Source organism: Podarcis pityusensis (assembly GCF_964106645.2).
Source record: "Podarcis pityusensis genome assembly, chromosome: 8".
In the NCBI taxonomy this organism is placed as follows: Eukaryota; Metazoa; Chordata; class Lepidosauria; order Squamata; family Lacertidae; genus Podarcis; species Podarcis pityusensis.
The window spans coordinates 29,127,824-29,146,400 of NC_138033.1; the positions used below are offsets into that span (position 1 = coordinate 29,127,824).

Below are 18,577 nucleotides of genomic sequence, written 5' to 3' on the forward strand. Positions count from 1 at the left end.
GCAAATGAAATGGTTAACTTTAGAAAATATGATAAATGCTAAAATTTGCTCTTTTACGGTTGTTCTGGTCTTTTTTGCTATTAGCTCCCTTAATTTGAAGCATACAAATACAGTACGTTTTTCACCCAAATACAGAAGGGTTGTTGTGTAAGTTTGTTTCAAGCAAAAATGAGTCTTGTTGCATCCTAAATTGATTATGGCAGAAACTTTCCATCACATGCATGAGGTATTACCTTAAATTGTGCACACATGGATTGGCATGCGGTGGGGAACTGCAAGCAGGAACAGCAGGGCAAGTGAAAAAGGACCATGGTAGCAGTTTGTTGCTGGACCCACTTTAGCTGTACTGTATAGCAGTTTTAAGATTACTGTCATGACCACGTTAACACAGCATTTATGGGAATATAATGGTAACAATTGCACAGCTATTTATTATACGATGCACGTAATAATGAAACTGGGTTAAACCCATAGCGAACCACGTGGCACCCATAGCCCCCGGCTAGTCTGCAGCAAAGCTCTCTGGTATGCGCACAATCTGAACCTCTCTATTAGTTACATATATTAGTAAGCCACGCCTTCTGCTGACCAAACGACCCAATCAAAGCAGAGAGAAGTTAACGGACGTTGCCCGCCTTCTATCTACCAACTCAAATGCCTATTGTATAATTTCCCTGTCAATCTTTCTTGTATTGCGCCTCACTATTGGTTTAGTGAGTTGCATAGAGGGAGAAGCGGATTTTCCCTCCGCCCTTTTTTCCTGAGAGGGAAACAACTTGACAAACTGATTGGTTAACGTCCCCATCAATCCGACCAGGGCGATTGTTTATTGGATTGGCCGTGGAGGGGAGAAAGAGAGGCGGAGTTTGCGCTTGTACTGCGAGGCTATATAAAGGTGGGACAAAGGCGGCAGCGAGGCCGTTTTTACCTCAGCGCCTGCCGCCATTTTGATCTTGGTCGGACTCCGAGGAGGAGAAAAGAGTCGTGTCGCTGTACGGTACCACCCCAACCGCCACCATTTTTGCCATGTCGAGAGACCGTTTCCGTAGCCGTGGAGGCGGCTTCCATCGGCGCGGAGGCGGCGGAGGCCGAGGCGGCCTCCCGGGGAACCACGACTTCCGTTCTCCGCCGCCGAGCATGGCAGGCGGCATGGGCCAGTCCCGCGGGGGCCACCACCACATTGGCGGTGGTCTTGGAGGCCCCCCGAAGCCGGAGCCTGCCAAGCCACCCAGCTCGGCCTCCACTCCGCCTTCCTCCGCGGCCTCCGTCTCCGTTTCCTCCAGCCCAGCAGCCGCGTCGCCTTCCGTGGGGCCCACCCAGAACCAGGTCGGCCAAGCGCCTCCGGTCTCTTCCTCCGCCCCCACTCCGAACTCGACCTCCGCTCCGGCTGCCTCCGCGGGGCTCCAGAGTGGCGGCCGTGGTGGGGATCAGCCGCCGTCTCAGCAGCAGTCTGCGCCGCCCAGCCAAAGTCCGGTCCAGGGGGGCCCTAAAAAGGGTCCCGGTCAGTCCTCCGGAGGCGGCGGAGGACAAAGTGGCTTAAAGGGCGGGCCGGGAGGCCCCCAACAAGGAGGAGGCCCCAAGGGCGGAGGCCCCGGACAGCACCGCGGCGGCGGCGAGAGGCGCGGAGGACAAGGCCAGCATCAACACCAGCACCAGCACCCTTCGCAGCAGCAGCACCAGCACTCGCAGCAGCAGCAACAGCAGGGTGCCGGCGGGGAGAAAATGTCCGATGCGGAGGTGGGTAGATTTGTGGGCCCTTAACAAGCTCTGTCATGACAGGCATTCGGGACAAGATGGCGGCTCATACGGCTCGCTATTCTCTCCTCGCCCTGTGCGGCGTTCCTCGGCGCCATTTTGATTGCTTGAGGTGCGCATGTGCAAGAGGTAGTAGTGTTCGGAGAGGCTCCGCGCGTTTGCTTCGGGGGAGTGGGCGTGGCTATGAGTCGCTGAAAGGGGTGGAGTCAGTGGTGGGATTGAATAGGTAAAACTCCCTCAACTTAAATCTTGTGGTATCTTGGTTTTTTAAAAAATATGTCCACCGTTATTCACATCTTGTCGCGAAGTTTACTCTGCCCCAAAATTCTTATTCCAGATTTTGCATTCTGTCGTAGCAACAGCAATGGGAAATCTTGCTCTTTAAAGGCGGCGCTTTAAAGCTGTTAACAATGAAAATAAAGTGACTGGAAGTAGTTTACGGATCTTAAGATGGGGGTGAGAGAGGACAGGCATTTAGCGCTACAATATACTTAACAAATGAAATGATTTGTTTTTTGAGATAGGCGAATACCCATTGTGCCTATTGCAGTTTGACAGGGAACACTTTTGAGTGGAGTGGGAAATCATTAACGTCCCAAAGGCTGTGTAGAAGTGTGATGGGTGTGTGAGTAAAGAGCAAAGGAGAGCTTGCATTATGGTTGCTGATATGCTCTTACTAGTTCTTGAGAAATGTAGGCAGTTTAGCCCTACAGTGGTCTGGAATGCTTTTTGTTGAGAGGAGTTTTGCTCCAGATGAGGGGCTGGCTGTACTGAGGCTGCTGTAGAAAAGGCAGGAATTTGGCTTGTCATAGAAGTCTTTCTGTACTTGTGTGTAGGTATTTATTCTAGCCATGTATTGGTGAACTCTGAAGAATGGTATTAACATGATTGTTTCAGTAAATGACATTTGAATGGACTGGAGCTTAAGTGCCTGTTTGTTTTGGAAGCGCTGTATTCACAGACTTGGGGATAGGGTGGGTTTGATGAGCTACAGTGGCCGTAATGTGATAAAGCTAGTTTCCCAAGCAGGATTATACCACAGAATGCAGCATGGTATGACTGTGAAATGTAAGCATTGACTGTAGCACGCTATGCCACTGATAAAACTCCCAATTTATGTTCAGTGATAATTCTAGTGAGTGTACAGATCGTATGTTTAGTAGGGATAGTGTTCAATAAGGAAATTAATGCTCTTTTTGACAAATACTTTTTGTCATGATTCTAATTTGGAAAAAGTTATTCGGTCTAGAGGAGCATATTTTGGTAAGAATTTTGTATGACGGGTGGAAAACTTTGAAGTACTTTGGAAATTGCGGTTGTCATAAAAAGACAGCATTGTGGCAGGCATCAATTAGAATATATTTCCTTTCCAAAAAAACGGACATACTGGAATAGGAGTTATTGAGTAACATGTACACTGATTGATTGTGAAGCCTAGTTGAATGGGAATGGAAAATGACTAACCAAGTGGCTGTAAAGCTGCTTGGTAGGGGTTTTTTTTCCGTCTAAGAGGAAAACTTGTTTATTAAAAAATTGCAACCATTGGTTATGTAAGCAAGGTGATAGCTTGGGGTGGGGCAGAAGAGTACGGTAGAACTGATTATTACAGATCGGTGTGCTGGTCTGGAATTTTGACTTGCATGTAGCAAGGCACTGGAAGTGTGCAGTTCTGTAAATGTACATAAGAAAGGGAAGGAGTTAAAAGTAACTTGATTGTCTTTTAGAGCAGACATGGGGAATCAAGAACACACATACCGTGATGTTACTGAACCCTGCACTTCCTATCAGCCCCACCTACTATGGCCAATATAGTCAGGGATGATTTTTTTATATGTAGTTATAGATATTTGCTATGTATGTTTTTTTGATATTTTTGATGTACAACGCAACTAAAACATTTGTTGAAAAGTGGTTTCTTAAGCCTTAAATGTAAGCAATAGGAGGTTATAGTTTAGCAAAATCTGGAGGGTGAGACAGATTAGCTGCCGTTATTCTTGGGAGTAGGTTCATATTTAGCTTAATATTTGCAGAGTTACCGTTATTCTGCATAGTTAGCAGTTCCTGTAAGCTTAGTAAATAAAGTGTGTCATTAATTGTATTTTTAGGGCTTTAAAGCCAATTTGTCGCTTCTGAGACGGCCTGGAGAGAAGACCTACACACAGCGTTGTCGTCTCTTTGTTGGGAACTTGCCTGCTGATATAACGGAGGAGGAATTTAAGAGGTTATTTTCTAAATATGGTGAACCTGGTGAAGTCTTTATCAATAAAGGAAAAGGCTTTGGCTTTATTAAACTGGTGAGTGTCATTTCTATAAATTTTTCATATGTGTTATACATAATATATTATTGCTTAACGTTCTGCATAGTTTGAAGGTTAAGAATTTAAAAGACGTAACATTTTTGTTAATCTATTCACAGGAATCCCGAGCTCTGGCTGAAATTGCAAAGGCTGAACTTGATGATACTCCCATGAGAGGACGGCAGCTTCGTGTGCGTTTTGCCACCCATGCTGCTGCTCTTTCTGTGCGTAATCTCTCCCCATATGTATCCAATGAATTGCTGGAGGAAGCATTTTCTCAGTTTGGCCCAATCGAAAGAGCTATTGTGATTGTAGATGATCGTGGCAGATCAACAGGAAAGGGCATTGTTGAATTTGCATCTAAGCCAGCAGCTCGGAAAGCATTTGAACGTTGCTCTGAAGGTGTCTTTCTTTTGACAACGTGAGTAAATGTAATAATTGATTGGAATTTGTGTGGTTATGGTATTTTTTAATCCATTACATGCAACTTGAAATTTCCAGCAACTATTTAAAGTGTCTTTTGCTCTCTTAGTACTCCAAGACCTGTTATTGTGGAGCCCCTTGAACAGTTGGATGATGAAGATGGTCTTCCAGAAAAGCTGGCTCAGAAAAATCCAATGTATCAAAAGTAAGCACATTTACCATTGATTTTACCATAGATTTTTTAAAAATTCTGGTTATTTGGGGGTCTGTCAGTCACGCCTTCTCAGTGATGTGTGTTTTCTGAACCTAAAAAGCTTTGAGAAATTTCCCATTAAGCTAAATGGATAGAGATCTGATTTGACGTATTCATTTGATTGTTAATTTTGCTTACTAAATGCACATCATATTACATGATGTATCTGAAAAGTTTTGTTAATAGCTAAAAGTAGTTGAAGTGACATATATTGGCCGAAATTCAGTAAAATGCAATTAGTGTGATGCTGAAATTAAAACTTTATGTGGGATTACTCGAAGACATGGGAATTCAATAGCATACTTTACTCCAGAATTGGGAAATTCTGAGGCTCTGTGGGCCAAGTCCTTGTCACAATCAATCCTGCACACCAAATTTGACAGGTTTGTTGGATTTCAGACCTGTCAATCACATGATGTCACACAACATGATTGACAGGCGGGTTGTCTTAGCCACCCATCAAAGCCTCTTTCTTACCACCTGGCCAGTGCTGCAGGAGGAGCGAGCAGCAGCAGCTGAAGGGGGAATGAAGACAATAAAAAGTTTGGGTTTTTTTTTTGTTTCTGCAATTCCCTCCTGTGGGAAGCACAAGAAGGAAGCCTGCAGTTTACATACTTGCTTTGGCTTTCTGTGCAGATATATAGCCCATGCTGGTTAGCTGATGAGTAGGAGCCCTGGCTGGCGAAATACTTAAGCAGTGCAATTCAGAATTTTACCCTGTCTTGCCATACATCAGCTGAAGTCAGCAGTGTTTGTCCATGGGACATGGGTTTCCCACCCCTGTCTTCCATTAAGGTTAAGAGGGAAAGGGCAATAAACCTGCTAGCACAACATAAGTTCTGCTGCTTTGGGATAGCAATTTGACACATTTTACATTTGGCTAGTATTGCGTATACCTTGAATTTTAAATACGTGATTTAATGCTGACAGGATTAGAGCCCAAATCAGAACCACTGAAAAATGAGAGAGGTATCAGTCAGTATGCTGAAGGGCAGCCCAAGGTTTGCAGAAGTTTAAAAAATCAATTGCAAGCCCCAGCATCCTAATGAGAACAGAACTCAGTAACTACAGGATATTGGATTTATTAGAAAAGGAAACAGAAATTAGTGTGGCCTTGTTCGGAGACAAGGAAAACATCCAACATGTTACTTTAGATTCCACTTAACTATTTCAGTGGCTTATTAGACATGTTTTTGTCTTTAATTTTATTTTATGAAACAGCACCTTTATAAAAGTGGATAATTCTCTGCAGTACTTTTCCCATCTGATATTTCTGTTCATTTGTCCTAATCAGAAGAGTAGCTCTCTGCAGTTTTTTTAGCTGGTCCTTTTTTCTATCATATATTAATGGTTCTCAGTAACTATAGTGATACCAATCTAAAAATTCCTTTATGTCCTAATTCTAAGTTTCCATATGGATTTTCACTAGTCCTGAATTTCTCATTTCTTCTTGCTGCTGACCATTTTGGCAAATCAGCTCTACTGTCATTATTAACTGGATTTTCAATTGGTATCTAGGGAGAGAGAGACTCCTCCACGGTTTGCACAGCCTGGAAGTTTTGAATATGAATACTCTCAGCGATGGAAGTCTTTGGATGAAATGGAGAAACAACAGAGAGATCAGGTGGAGAAAAACATGAAAGATGCCAAGGACAAACTGGAAAGTGAAATGGAAGATGCATACCATGAGCATCAGGCAAATCTTTTGCGCCAAGGTATTGTGCCAGTCATTTATTGATTTTTCCACATCTCCCTAGACTCAGAGCGCTTGCAAAACTTGCCTGAAGAGCATTATCAGCGGAACTGAGGCCTTCTGAAGCTATGTGAGCTTTTCTGGGAAGAAGCATCTTCACCTATTGGTAAAAGGGTTCTGCAGAACCTTCTGGGTCCACTATTCCTACAGAGGCTAAATAAGCTCTGGTTCCTGCATTGCCAGGGTTGTGCTAGACTACTATTGGGGGATACCTTCCAACTCTATAGTGCTAGGATTCTGTGACCTACTATTGTATTCAAATATGTTATGCAGCTCAAAGTACATGATATCTTGCTGCAAGAGCTAACTGTAGAAATCTTTAAAGTACCTAAATCCCATTTACAAATGGAAGTGTAATGGTTGGAATGCTTCTTGGAGAGGCACTGCAAGATGTGAATGTTGTCCACTTCAGACTACTGGCTGGAAGTAGTTAGGTCAGTGCCAATGCATTGTTTGCCCCATATAGGTATATATGCCATCATAAATTTGAGGAGAACAATGTGAGTTTAAGCAGGGGAACTAGACAGCTGGTTGTATTATGTAGGGGATAAAAATTTCATTGCTAAAACTTTAGCTTAACTTCACACATGACTGCTTTTTAAAAATTTCTGATTCTGTCTTGGAATGAGCAAGATGCTTATTATGTATGGTGAATTGGTGATAATGTTAAATCAAATTTTCAGATCTCATGAGGCGACAAGAAGAACTGAGGCGTATGGAAGAACTTCACAATCAAGAGATGCAAAAACGCAAAGAAATCCAGCTGAGGTAAAACTACATGTCTTGGAGTGCTGTTTATCATGTTTGTTTCTTTAATTGTGTTCAGATTATCATTGACGTTGGCTCTTTCAACAAAGTTTGACAGTTTCGTGATACTTAATAAGTACAGAGTTTTAAGTTTACAGAGATGCAGAATTTAGTGATATTCTGGAATCTAATGGATAATCTGAATTTTCAGACAGGAAGAAGAGCGCCGTAGGCGGGAGGAAGAGATGATGATCCGCCAACGTGAGATGGAAGAACAAATGAGAAGACAGAGAGAAGAAAGTTATAGTAGAATGGGTTACATGGACCCTGTAAGTTAGGGCTATGAGAATCCCAGTAATTGGTTGCCCAGGTGCTTGCACCTCATGTTTTGATCCCTAGGAGTTCAAAATACATTCTTGATTCTGTACTTGGAATTCTAAATTATTCCTCCAGTTTTGCTGTCTATTTCAGCAATCTCATGAGACATAGTGCTATCTTACTCTGATTTGTGTACCAAGAATGCAAAGCATGAAGTGTTTTACTCTTTCCTAAAACGCTGTATTTTGCTTTTTGTAGAGAGAGAGGGACATGAGAATGGGAGGTACCAGCACAATGAACATGGGAGGTAAATAATTTTTCAGTTAAACCTTTCACACAAGAATGATTGTAATCTATCCTGCATATAACCACCTGGATTTCTTTTATAGATCCTTATGGTACAGCTGCTCAGAAATTCCCACCTTTAGGAGGTGGTACTGGCCTTGGCTATGAAACCAGTCCTGGAGTTGGACAAGCATCTATGAGTGGCTCCATGATGGGAAGCGATATGGTAATGTATCCTGTGGCAGCTTGACTTCAATTCCAAACAAATTCCGTAGATGTGAAGCACCTCTTACCTGTTTTGATTCTAGGTGATCTGCATTTTGAGTTAGGCTTCCTTTTTCCAGAAGTGTGAATAGTGCAAAGCAAGGGGCTTGTTGGGCAATGAAAAGCTGAGCCATGTCTTTGCTTGGTATGGTGGGAGGTCTACTTGGACACTCCTGCTTCGGGTATTGCTCTTACAGTAGCTGGTTGGGTTTGGAGTTCTTTGGTTAAGCTTGGAAGGAATTCATCAAGTTATGTCTTTGGAAAAATTACAAGTTCTTGTTGTTAGCTTAATGAGCAGAAGTGGTCTGTCACTTTCTGAACTTGAGTTAACTGTGGGACATAAAAGTGATAGTGAAATACTTGTAAAATAGATGGATGCACACTCTTCCAAGCCTAATTATAATCACTGCACCCTGTGAAACCCATACTTTTTACTACTTAATGCAGCTGATTAGTCACTTGTAGATAGTAGTGAGCAGTCAAATACAAACAGTATACCGTATTGTATTTGTTGGCTTTTGCCATAGTATGTGAACAAAGCAGTTCTTGCTCGGGGTAGGCAGGTTCTCATTGTACGGTACTTCTTGATTAAGTTGCTTGTTGATGCTTAAAGGGCAATATATAATTCAGTCACGATGTTTAGATACTGCTTAAATTACCTTACTTAAGAGCCCTGTTGGATGAGATCAAAGGTTTGTGGCCAATCAGATGCATCTGGATGACCACAAGGAAGGCATGAAGGCAGTAGCGCTCTTTGAATTTGCTGCTCCCTAGCTAACTGGCATGTAGATGCATAGTGCCTCTGAATTTGGAGGCTCTGTATAGCCATGGTGGACTAGTAGATATATTGATAGATTTTTCCTCCATGCATTATGCCTGTACTAGTACAGTAGGCCTTGTAAAAATATGCAGTCACACTATATGTGTGGTATGGTCTCTGGGCCTGCTTTGAATAACGTAATGGCATGGCAGCAGTGCTCATAACTGGTAAAAAATATATTCTGTAATCCAAGTGTAGTCAGTGCTGGTGTGGTGTACTCATACACCTTAAGGGTATGCTCTAATCCATGATTTAAAATTCATGGCCAAGTGTGGGGACAAGATGAATGTGTGCATTACAGCTTTTTGCTCACTAAGATAAACTACTAGTACCTTGTGTGCCACTTTTTTTGTGGAAACAAAATCCCCCCCCGCAAAGGAAAACTAGTTCTTAAGATGGTGTCTTATGAACTAAGTGACCTTGCAGTTTAAAGGATTAGCAATTAGTTTTAGGCTTCTATTGAAATCGTATAAACAGTGCATATGAAATACTCAAAAGTCTTGGAACTGGTGGTATTGGAAGAATGCTTGAAGTTCCAGTGGGCAGTGCTTTGCATGTAGCAATGTGCTGCCTTACCTGCTAATAATCTTTAAAAGTAGACTTTCCTCACAGGATATGCTCATACTTGGCCTTTGGGTATTTTAAAATAACCAGGAGGAAATTTTACTAAGGTTGCTTGTTTGCACACTAGGAATTCCAGACTTTTGGTGATTCCAAGATTGGATACCTATGCAAATCAGTGAAGGGCTCATGCATGTGATTTGTCATTAGTGATTTTTGTGGTTGGAGCGTTCTAGGTTTTGGTTTGTGGGATTACTGGGGAGAAAACTGGGTGTGTATATGAGCCTTTCACAAAATAAATCTGCATGTGTATCTGGTTAAAGGGATTCATACAGTTAGTTTTCAAAGGAGCCATGCTGAATGAATTGGCTTCTAGAAAGCCTTTTTTGTATGAAAGTAGTTCTAGGTTTAACGTCACAGGACTAAACATGAAATATTTGATCCATTTCACTCTACTTGGTGCCTAATAGCTCAATAAAAGAAAATACAGCAGATAATTGGAAAGTTAACTGCTCTGCTTTATCATTGTCTGAACTTTTGTGAATCCATGGGAAACCAATTGAAAGCTTTCAGTAACTGCAGAGTCATAGTGGACTTCTTGCTAAACCTCATGAGGTTAGGGACCTCCATGGGGCTGTTTAGAGCAGTCAAACTACTTAAAAAGCAAAAGGCTGTGCAAACAGTTCATATTACTTTGTCTTGGTTAGGTAAATCTATCATTAGGCTCATGTTATTCTTGTTCTTCATTGGTGTCTTAACAACTTTTGCTCTCAGATTTCTGCATTTTCAGTAAGCAGACTGTAGTCTTGAGTCATGACAAAAAGAATGGTCTCATACTCTTAAACTGGTGAGTAGTCATCTGCTTTACATAAGATGACTCCTTTTGGGAGCTGAACCTGGCCTATGGCTAGGCTTACTTGGGCCTTGTTGACTGACAACTTTGTGCTGCAGTACAGATGAGCAAAGTAATTGTGGCAGACTCCCAGAACGCTCTTTTTGAGACAATTCTTAGATAAGCCTATACTAATGATTACATTTTTAGCACTTCAGGGAGATCTTTTTGCTGAAGCAGGCATTTGAGAATGGATCAAGTTGGGAACATACCTCAAGGCATGTATTAAATTAAACTAATTATTAAATTACCCTTTTTTCCTTTCTATGTTCCCGGTACCCTGTGGATCGGCTCAATGGTGATTGTATCGACGAACGTTGACTACGGAACCTTCTAAAATATATACTTAAAACACATGGACATCAACTACATATAATGAACTCTTTAATATGTTCTAATAGCGCCCAGAGCGATTTGGGCAGGGAGGTGCGGGGCCTGTAGGTGGCCAGGGCCCTAGAGGAATGGGGCCTGGAACTCCAGCAGCTTATGGGAGAGGGAGAGAAGAATATGAAGGCCCAAACAAAAAACCCCGATTTTAGATGTGACTTGTAGATTTTCATTCCAGTTTGTTTCGTTTGTCTTGTTTAGACACTACTTTTTTTTTAATTCTTGCATTTTAGTAAGAAAGCTATGTTTTTATGGATGTTAGAAACTTAATGACCTAGAATTTGTAAGTGGTCTGGGCAAGAAAAATATAATTATGTAATGCAGTGTTCAAAACCTAGCTTTTTTGATGTATAACGTCCCTACCTTGATGGCAGTGTACGGTGTGCCATTTGAATTCCCAAGTGTAAACTTTTTTTACTGTGCTAAAATAAATAGATTAAATGTAGCAATGGTTTTTATATCGTAAACGTTATCCTTCTTGGATCCAAGTATACAGAGCAAAGAAGCTGCACCTTCCATTGTGCATACATTGTTTGAAATCTAATTTGGTGTCTGGCACAACATGACCTGGGTGCTGCTTTGCCGTAAAATGTCTTGATTGAGCTACTGACCTATCAATATGCAATGAGACCTAATTAGATGAGTATGAAATAACTTAAGAGGTGGACTCACCTTGAAAATACACCTCTACGCTTGTTCCACCAAAGTTGCAATGCAGTTAGTGTTAAGGGGCTTAAAAGGCTTTAAATGCCCTGCAGTTAAGGAAGCACAGGCAATCTGATGCAGATACACAAAACTTAGACTTTAGTCTTGAGTAAGATGGTCGGAGAAGGGAAATGTGTTGGCAGACATTTGGTAGTATTTGCTGCTGAGTATCTAAAAAGCATCTCCCATTTCAGGTTTCATAACATGGCTTGTATTGAACTTCTATCTGAACTTCTTTTAAAGGATTGTTCAGTGAGACATGCCCCCAACATGTTCAGTGGTATAAGACCTGGCTGCCCTATTTTACTGTTAATGTTTAATCAGAATGCTTAGAAAACACTCAGGATGGGAGGGTACTTGTATTTTATAACTCTTCTCGTTTGTGAACTGGAGTACAGAAATGAAAGTATCCTTTGTCACTTTGGGGTTAATAATGCATAGCATCCTGCACTGTAGTAAATTGCCAGACAAACCTGATGCTTGAGGTTCTAAATATTAAAATTTGGAAGTTTTGAACCTCAGGCCACACTATACATTTGGTGTTAAATCTAGTAGGGTGGTTGAATCTTTCATCCTTAACTTATTAAAAGACATGTATGAATTCAAGGTGTCCTGGACTCCATACCCTGATGGCACCTAAAATGCTGGGAGCAGTGTTTCCCAGTTCAAAAAATACTGTGGTTGATGAAATGAAGATCAACCTGCTTGGTTGGACCATTCTCTGCATTTTATTCTGGATGTCTATTCAACAATTGACTATTACAGCTTTTAATCCTTTAAATGTGTTACTCTGTTTTGGCAATAACAGGCTAGCTGTAATGTGTTTGCAACAGGAGCAGATAAACCTTGGTGCCATCAATTATTACATCTTGATTACAAACTATTACAAACTATTGGCACAAAGCTCTGTGCTGTGCAACATTTTAAATGCAAGAATGCTGGGAAATGGTGGTTAAGGCTGCTGGATGATTGTTTAGTGTTTCAGTTGGATTGAGCTACATTTCCACAACCTTTCAGGAAGTTAGATCCAAAACCAGCTGCTATAGGAACAGTAGGGAAATGTTTAACTTGCAGTTCTTGAGCTGGATACCTGTGTAGAGAAACCCTTGTATACAGGTCAGTGAAACGTAAAAGTTCAGCTTCATTGTCATTTGATATTAGGGGCTCAGTCACCTGCAGGTCATTTTCTGAAAGGGTGTTCATGTGACTCCCAGTGGAAGAAACTCAGATTGACAGTGGTGGGGTCTCTGGACGTGGACACTAATTTTCAGTTTATTTTTCAGATTACATGCCATTTTTCCTTAGGATGCTGGCACATACCCTAAACCATGCTCTTTTCTAGTACTGTAATCTTGAAGAGTGAAGGAGGCTGATGGTCCCATTACCTTCCTAAGGTTCATTTCTTGTTTCATTCTGTCTAAATCTAGGCTGATGTTAAATCTGGACAGATATAGTGAGCTGCAGTTTATTCTTTTACCTTACCTGGCAAGTCTTGACAACTGCACATGTAAATACCTGTATAGTAGTTTGACTTCAAAGCATATTAAGCAGGACCCCAAGTACCAGCAAATTAATTGATTCCGAGTTCTCATTGAATTGGGTGTTCTCATTGAATTTAGTTTTTATCTTTTTAAAAAATGTGTTTTAAACACTTCTTTGGGCTTACATGCAGGTCCTTTTTGAGCAGAAGAGTGACTATTACACTTCTGCATGCCCACTATGCTTTCAGTCAACAAAAGGGCCTCTGTACAAATTCCTCTATCTTCCCGTGTTCTTATACCCCTAGCATGCTATAACCACATCCTTGCCAGTTATAATGAAAAACTGAATTTATGTTTCTGTGCGTATTTTGTGGTATCTGCTTTTTTTAAAACAACCTCTTGGCATCTCCTGGGCAACCACTTGTGGCAGCATGCTTTTTTCTGGAGTTTGAGACTGCAAAATGACACTGTTTAAAAAGTAGTGGCCTGCTACATAACAGCACTTAGTCAGCATTTTCGCAGTGCATAACTGTGAGGAACGTAGTACCACAAGTGGACATTAGGACCTGGAAGTAGTATTCCTGCTTGCTCCGAGATTCTCTTTGTCGCCTGCATACAGGTAGGTAAAAAGCACTATAATCTAACTTGGTGACTTTCTGTGTAATCTTGCTGTGGGGGTACTCTGGCATCACACTTCTGACCATGGGATTTCAGTGCAGCACTACTCATACTGTATGATGCTTAGATTTGAGGCCTAACCCGCAATCAGCATTAGGCAAGCTAACCGTGATGCTGAGATGTGTGCCTCAGACCCGTGATTCCTTCGTGCATATGACTTTTTTCCATCTTTACTGTGTACCAAAAAGATTCTTAGAGATCAATGGGGATGGGGAAGGGAGTACAACTTGTAAATATCTACTTAAGGTCCTGTTTGTTGCTCATAGGAATAAGTACTCTTAATACATTTTACACTTTCATGGCAAAATCCACATTTCAGCCCTTTATTGGCTAGAAAGCTATATATTCATATGTAACTTGCCCTGGTTGCTGGTTGGGGAGTGGTGTTTTGTAACTTTAGTGGTTAGTTATGTAATGTGTTTGGGTGGCTGTGGAATAATGGCTGTGGAATTTGTTCAAATGATACACTGAAAAATCGAGAACTCCCACTTCTCATGTTCCATATACATCTTACCAAAAAGGTGTAGCTTCTTTTGTTTCATTGATGGTGAAAATACATAATGGGGTTACATACCTAACATGTATTACCCTCCAGGTCTGTTGGCTTTGTTTGCTAGGTAGTTCAATATTTTGTGTCTTAAAAAAAGTGTTTCCATCTGATCTGGCACAAGAATTAGAAATATTTTACTTTGGGCTGAACTGTGCTTCTGTCAAATGTAGGTACTGTATTTCAAGGACTTTAATAATTGAGCAGGATTCATTAATGAATCTTGCATATAGCAGCAGCAGTCTCAGACTGGATAAACATGTCTTCTGTACTTTTAACAGTTTGCCACCGAAAAGTGTGTGTGAAATACTGGTATGAGCAGCATATGCATTGTGCAACTAATTCTGCCCAAGCTTAAGCTAGATTTCCAAAGTCTAGTGATAATAGTTCCACTAGGAATGCAATAAAACAACTGCAATAGCTGGATTGCAAATATGTACCAGCCACAGTACTCTGTTTTGACCAGTATGCCCAGGGTTTACTTGGTGTGGGATGATAACCAGTAAGTGTGGATCTCTGCATAATTGGGTTTAATAGATATTTCTCACTTAGACCAGATGAATTGGAATAAGGCTGTGGGGTACATACTTAAATGCAGTGACAAACAGAAATACAGTACATATCCTAGGCAGTAACTCGTCTGCTGAAAATACCACTTTGTCAGAGTGGCATGATAAATAACTAAGTGCTTGCATTGTATTCCATTTTTAAACTCTTCATTCTGGTCTTTGAATACTTTTGATTTCTTACAAAAACTGACTTAAGAGCTCAGAAGTGTGGTGCCAGAATACATTATGCGTAATCTGCTAGGCGGTTCCGATTACTGGTGCTGTCAGGAGAGAAGCACTTCATAACCTTGTGGGGGAGGGAGGCTTTACTATACTGAGTGTGCAAAGCTTTTATTGGCTGCAGTCCCTCCCTGATAGCTCAACAGATGTTTGAGGATAGTTCGGCATTCAAACAATATCTGCTAATGATCTCCAGCTAATCAGGAAGGCCTATAGTCACTCATTCTAAATGGAGCCCAATATGAAGAGACTGTGCTTTTTTAGGTTTGTTTGGACCATTGGTTGTTTTCCACCATCACAGCTAGCAAGGTTGGAATCAACAGGTCAGTTGCAGATCTGCCTTTATGCCACTCACTGGGGTTAAATGCTGTGAGGGTGGTGGGATTGGGAGGGGGAGGAGAAAAGGGAGACCTTTCCCACTCTGGATTGTTGCATTAGCATGTGCCTATGAAAACCCATGGTGGTGTATATAAATTCCCCTCAGACAAAACTTGCATTTAATCCCTGTACAATGTGAGATGTGGGAACGGATGACGGAAATAGCTAGTGATTGAAAAGAACATAAATTTGTGTTGCTCTATCCTAAAATGTGTGTTCCTTCCATTTTGCAAAAGTACTAAGCTAAGATGTGGACTTGAGGAAACTGGCACATTGGCTGGCTGGCAGTGTCTCTTACCTCTTAAAGGGCTGTTTTAAGAGTTAGTTACAGGTGGAAAGGTTGTCTTTTCACTCGCTATATGCCCTTAATGAGACTGAAAAGGGACTTGGGGGGAATAGAGGGACAACTGCAGAAAAAAAGCTAGAAAGATTGATAAACAAATTCCAATTTCTGTTGTGAAGATTTCAGGAGACATTTAGACTGGCCTTCCTTTAGTTCAAAGGACTATTTGCTTCGGGGTTGGGGGTGTATGGCAACAATTCAGAAAAGCAACCACATAGTTGAATGCAATGGCTTTGCATCTGCACGTAAGGGGTAACGTACCTCTGGCTGCATATCCTTATCTTAGGTTGGCAGTTGGGATTTAATTCATTCAGACTAGTTGTGTTTGTTCACTATAATGTGTTTCAATATTTGAAATAAAGCATTCAGCTTCTACTTGTGCCCCATGCTACTTCCCAACAAGTGAATATTGATAGAATTTGTAATTTCCCCTCAATTTACTATTCCATACATTTTATGTTTAAACTTAAAACTTTGTTTTCAGAAACTCTGCAGTCTGTATTCCCTTAGTAACTTCCGTTCTTATCCTTATAGGTGAAGGCAATACCAGCTGGGTGAAACCAGAGTGCTTCTGCGTATGAGGTAAGACTCTCAAATGAATGCATTTTCCTGTGACCAGGTGCTAAACGCTTAGGGATAGGGGCTGTTGATTGCTGAGATCAGACTTAAATGTTGACAATGATTAAGGGTTATTGGAGAGCATCTCCATCATCCGTCTACCCTTAAGATGGAGGAATCCGCCTATGCAGTCCTGCACCTTCTTTCACCTGCACCATGGGCTGCAGGATCCTGCCCCTTAGCTGATTTCCACTGTGTGTTGTGGAGGTTTGACCTTTCCTTCTGGTATAAGCAAATGGATGGGGTCACAGAAAGAAAAGGTGTTTCTGCCTGCTTTTGCTTTGACTGCCCACTGCTGGTATGTAGCCCCCAACCATTTCCTCTGAGGAAAAATGCAGCTCTTTATTTGAAGGGTGTCTACCCAATATACCTTATGTAATCTTTATCCTTCCTGTTGCGCTATCTTGTTTCTTCCCTCTGACTTTGTCATTGGCTAGCAACACTAGAGCCGAAGAGGTAGCAAGTTTCTGTCTATTGATTGGTGCAATTTATGTACTATGTACTTGGTGTATGGTACAGAATACTAGCTCTGGGGTTTTTTTCTTGACTTGATAAGGGCAAGCCAATTTTCTTAAGCCGATCAACTATGGTTTCAAATTAACAAATGTACAGTGATGTCTGTGGTGTTTATTCAGAAGTAAGCCTTATTGTGCTAAGTGAGACTTACAAACTTAAATAAATGATTTGCTATCTATCAGAAAATTTGTAGCATTAAATACGGAGTGGAAAAGTGGCTTTTACTTGTGCATTTGGAAATGGCTACTTAGTTGGCATTTTATGTTTGTAAGTCCCCAAATCAAGACACAGGTTGACCATGATTTTAGAATTATTATTATGTATCACTTAAGAAATAGCCTGTAAGGGAGTCTCCTGTGTTATGTTGGTTCGGGAAGGTAAGCAAGAAATTCTAATTGTTAGCTGTGGCAAAAAAACCCCTAAGCTATATACTAGCAAAGATCAGGAAATTCTCGCTTGATGCTAATAAAGTTACCTAAGGTTTGGCCATTCTTTAATGGTATATTTGTATAAGTGGTAGATCTTTATTCTGTGACTTCCTTTGATTACATTAATTGTCCAATATTGAATGTTATTACTACAATGAATTGATAACTAAAATTCATTGTATTGGAAGCATTTTCTTTCGAGTTAGAAGTGAAAAGAGCCTAGAGTCCCTTGCCTAAAGAAGTGAAGTTTATCCCACTGTTAGCCAGTACCAAATTACCCTTAACGTGCCTTCAGTGAAAAGCTTTGAAATAATGCCTATTTGGATTTTTTCTTAGTCATGTAGTAATTCAAACTTTACTTTTTTACAGTAAGCATTAGCCAGTAGGTCCCAGCACGATTGAATGAAGGAGAATGGAAACCCATAAAGAACTATGCTATAGAGGTATGTAGTAGAATAGCTGCAGCTAAACTTTAGGACATTTTTACTGTAATAATTTGTTTTTGTAAGCAGCCATTTTCTAAATGCATACTTGGCATTACAGGACAAATGTGTTAGAAGGAAGAAAATTGCTTATGTGTAAGTTAATACTAATTCAAAACTATGCATGTGAAAATGCTGATAAGCATACAAATGATGCCACTCAAGTAGAAGCATCTTTCTGAACAGTGTTGCAGTCCTGTTACTCTGGAGGGGAAAATAGAGAGGTTCAGAATCTGGTAATGTAGCTAAAATGTATGTTTCTCTTAATATACTTGCTGTGTTAATTTGTATCTGATATGCCAGGTTCTGATTTAATATTAATACAGTAATAGCATCACTGATGTTTAGCTGTTAAAACTTTGCTCTTGTTTTAGCTGTTGAATGCATACTGTTTCCTAGTGGTAAGATTCTAACTTTTATTCCGCAGGAGAAAGAAGCTGTTCCTGCATTTCGAAGGAAAGTGTACAGGGCTTCAGTTGCAGTCTCTTAAATTTTCAATAAATTATTCAAACTTTGAAGTGTGATTACTCTCCTTTATAAAAAGTTCATGCAGTGCTCTAATATAATTTGAACTCCTTGAAAATAACAGATCTGGAAAAAAATTGATTCTCTTGGTTATCAAGGTTTAGAAGTGCTAAACTTGAGTTATGTACTTTAAGTGAAAATCTGCTTCTAGAAGGCTGAGTAGGACATGCTTAGGATTGTACTAGTAGAGGAAGTCCCACTGAATTGATTTGCAGAATGCTACAGCATGGTTACCAACAAGAGTGTGATACCCCATCAACATACTACAACTGGATGCCTATTTGTTACTAGGCCAGGTTCAAAGTTTTACAATTGATATATAGATTGGGAACA

The 18,577-nt window shown here is 40.8% G+C and overlaps 1 protein-coding gene across 4 annotated transcripts; it reads left to right on the top strand.

Annotated features, from left to right (window-relative positions):
- The first annotated feature begins 896 nt into the window (after positions 1-896).
- On the top strand, positions 897-18,237 carry SFPQ (splicing factor proline and glutamine rich). 4 transcript variants are annotated; one of them, XR_013989491.1, is made up of 12 exons: positions 897-1,737; positions 3,861-4,049; positions 4,172-4,473; positions 4,585-4,680; positions 6,247-6,443; positions 7,165-7,249; positions 7,440-7,557; positions 7,805-7,853; positions 7,936-8,057; positions 10,770-16,257; positions 17,607-17,680; positions 18,147-18,237. XR_013989491.1 is itself a non-coding variant. In XM_081016389.1 (11 exons), the coding sequence occupies exons 1-10, from the start codon at positions 1,027-1,029 to the stop codon at positions 16,231-16,233; spliced, it is 1,893 nt and encodes a 630-aa protein (XP_080872515.1). In that variant the 5' UTR covers positions 897-1,026; the 3' UTR covers positions 16,234-16,257; positions 17,607-18,237. The 4 variants fall into 4 exon arrangements, 1 of the variants encoding a protein (XP_080872515.1); XR_013989492.1 differs by having other exon boundaries at positions 16,210-16,257; XR_013989490.1 differs by having other exon boundaries at positions 17,607-18,237.
- The last annotated feature ends 340 nt before the right edge of the window (positions 18,238-18,577 follow it).

What these genes read in the sequence shown, in the direction of transcription:
- SFPQ (XM_081016389.1), top strand. Translation starts at nt 1,027, where the DNA reads ATGTCGAGAGACCGTTTCCGTAGCCGTGGAGGCGGCTTCCATCGGCGC. An exon ending in AGAAAATGTCCGATGCGGAG is followed by an intron (nt 1,738 to 3,860) that starts GTGGGTAGATTT and finishes TTGTATTTTTAG; the next exon opens with GGCTTTAAAGCCAATTTGTC. An exon ending in GGTGTCTTTCTTTTGACAAC is followed by an intron (nt 4,474 to 4,584) that starts GTGAGTAAATGT and finishes TTGCTCTCTTAG; the next exon opens with TACTCCAAGACCTGTTATTG.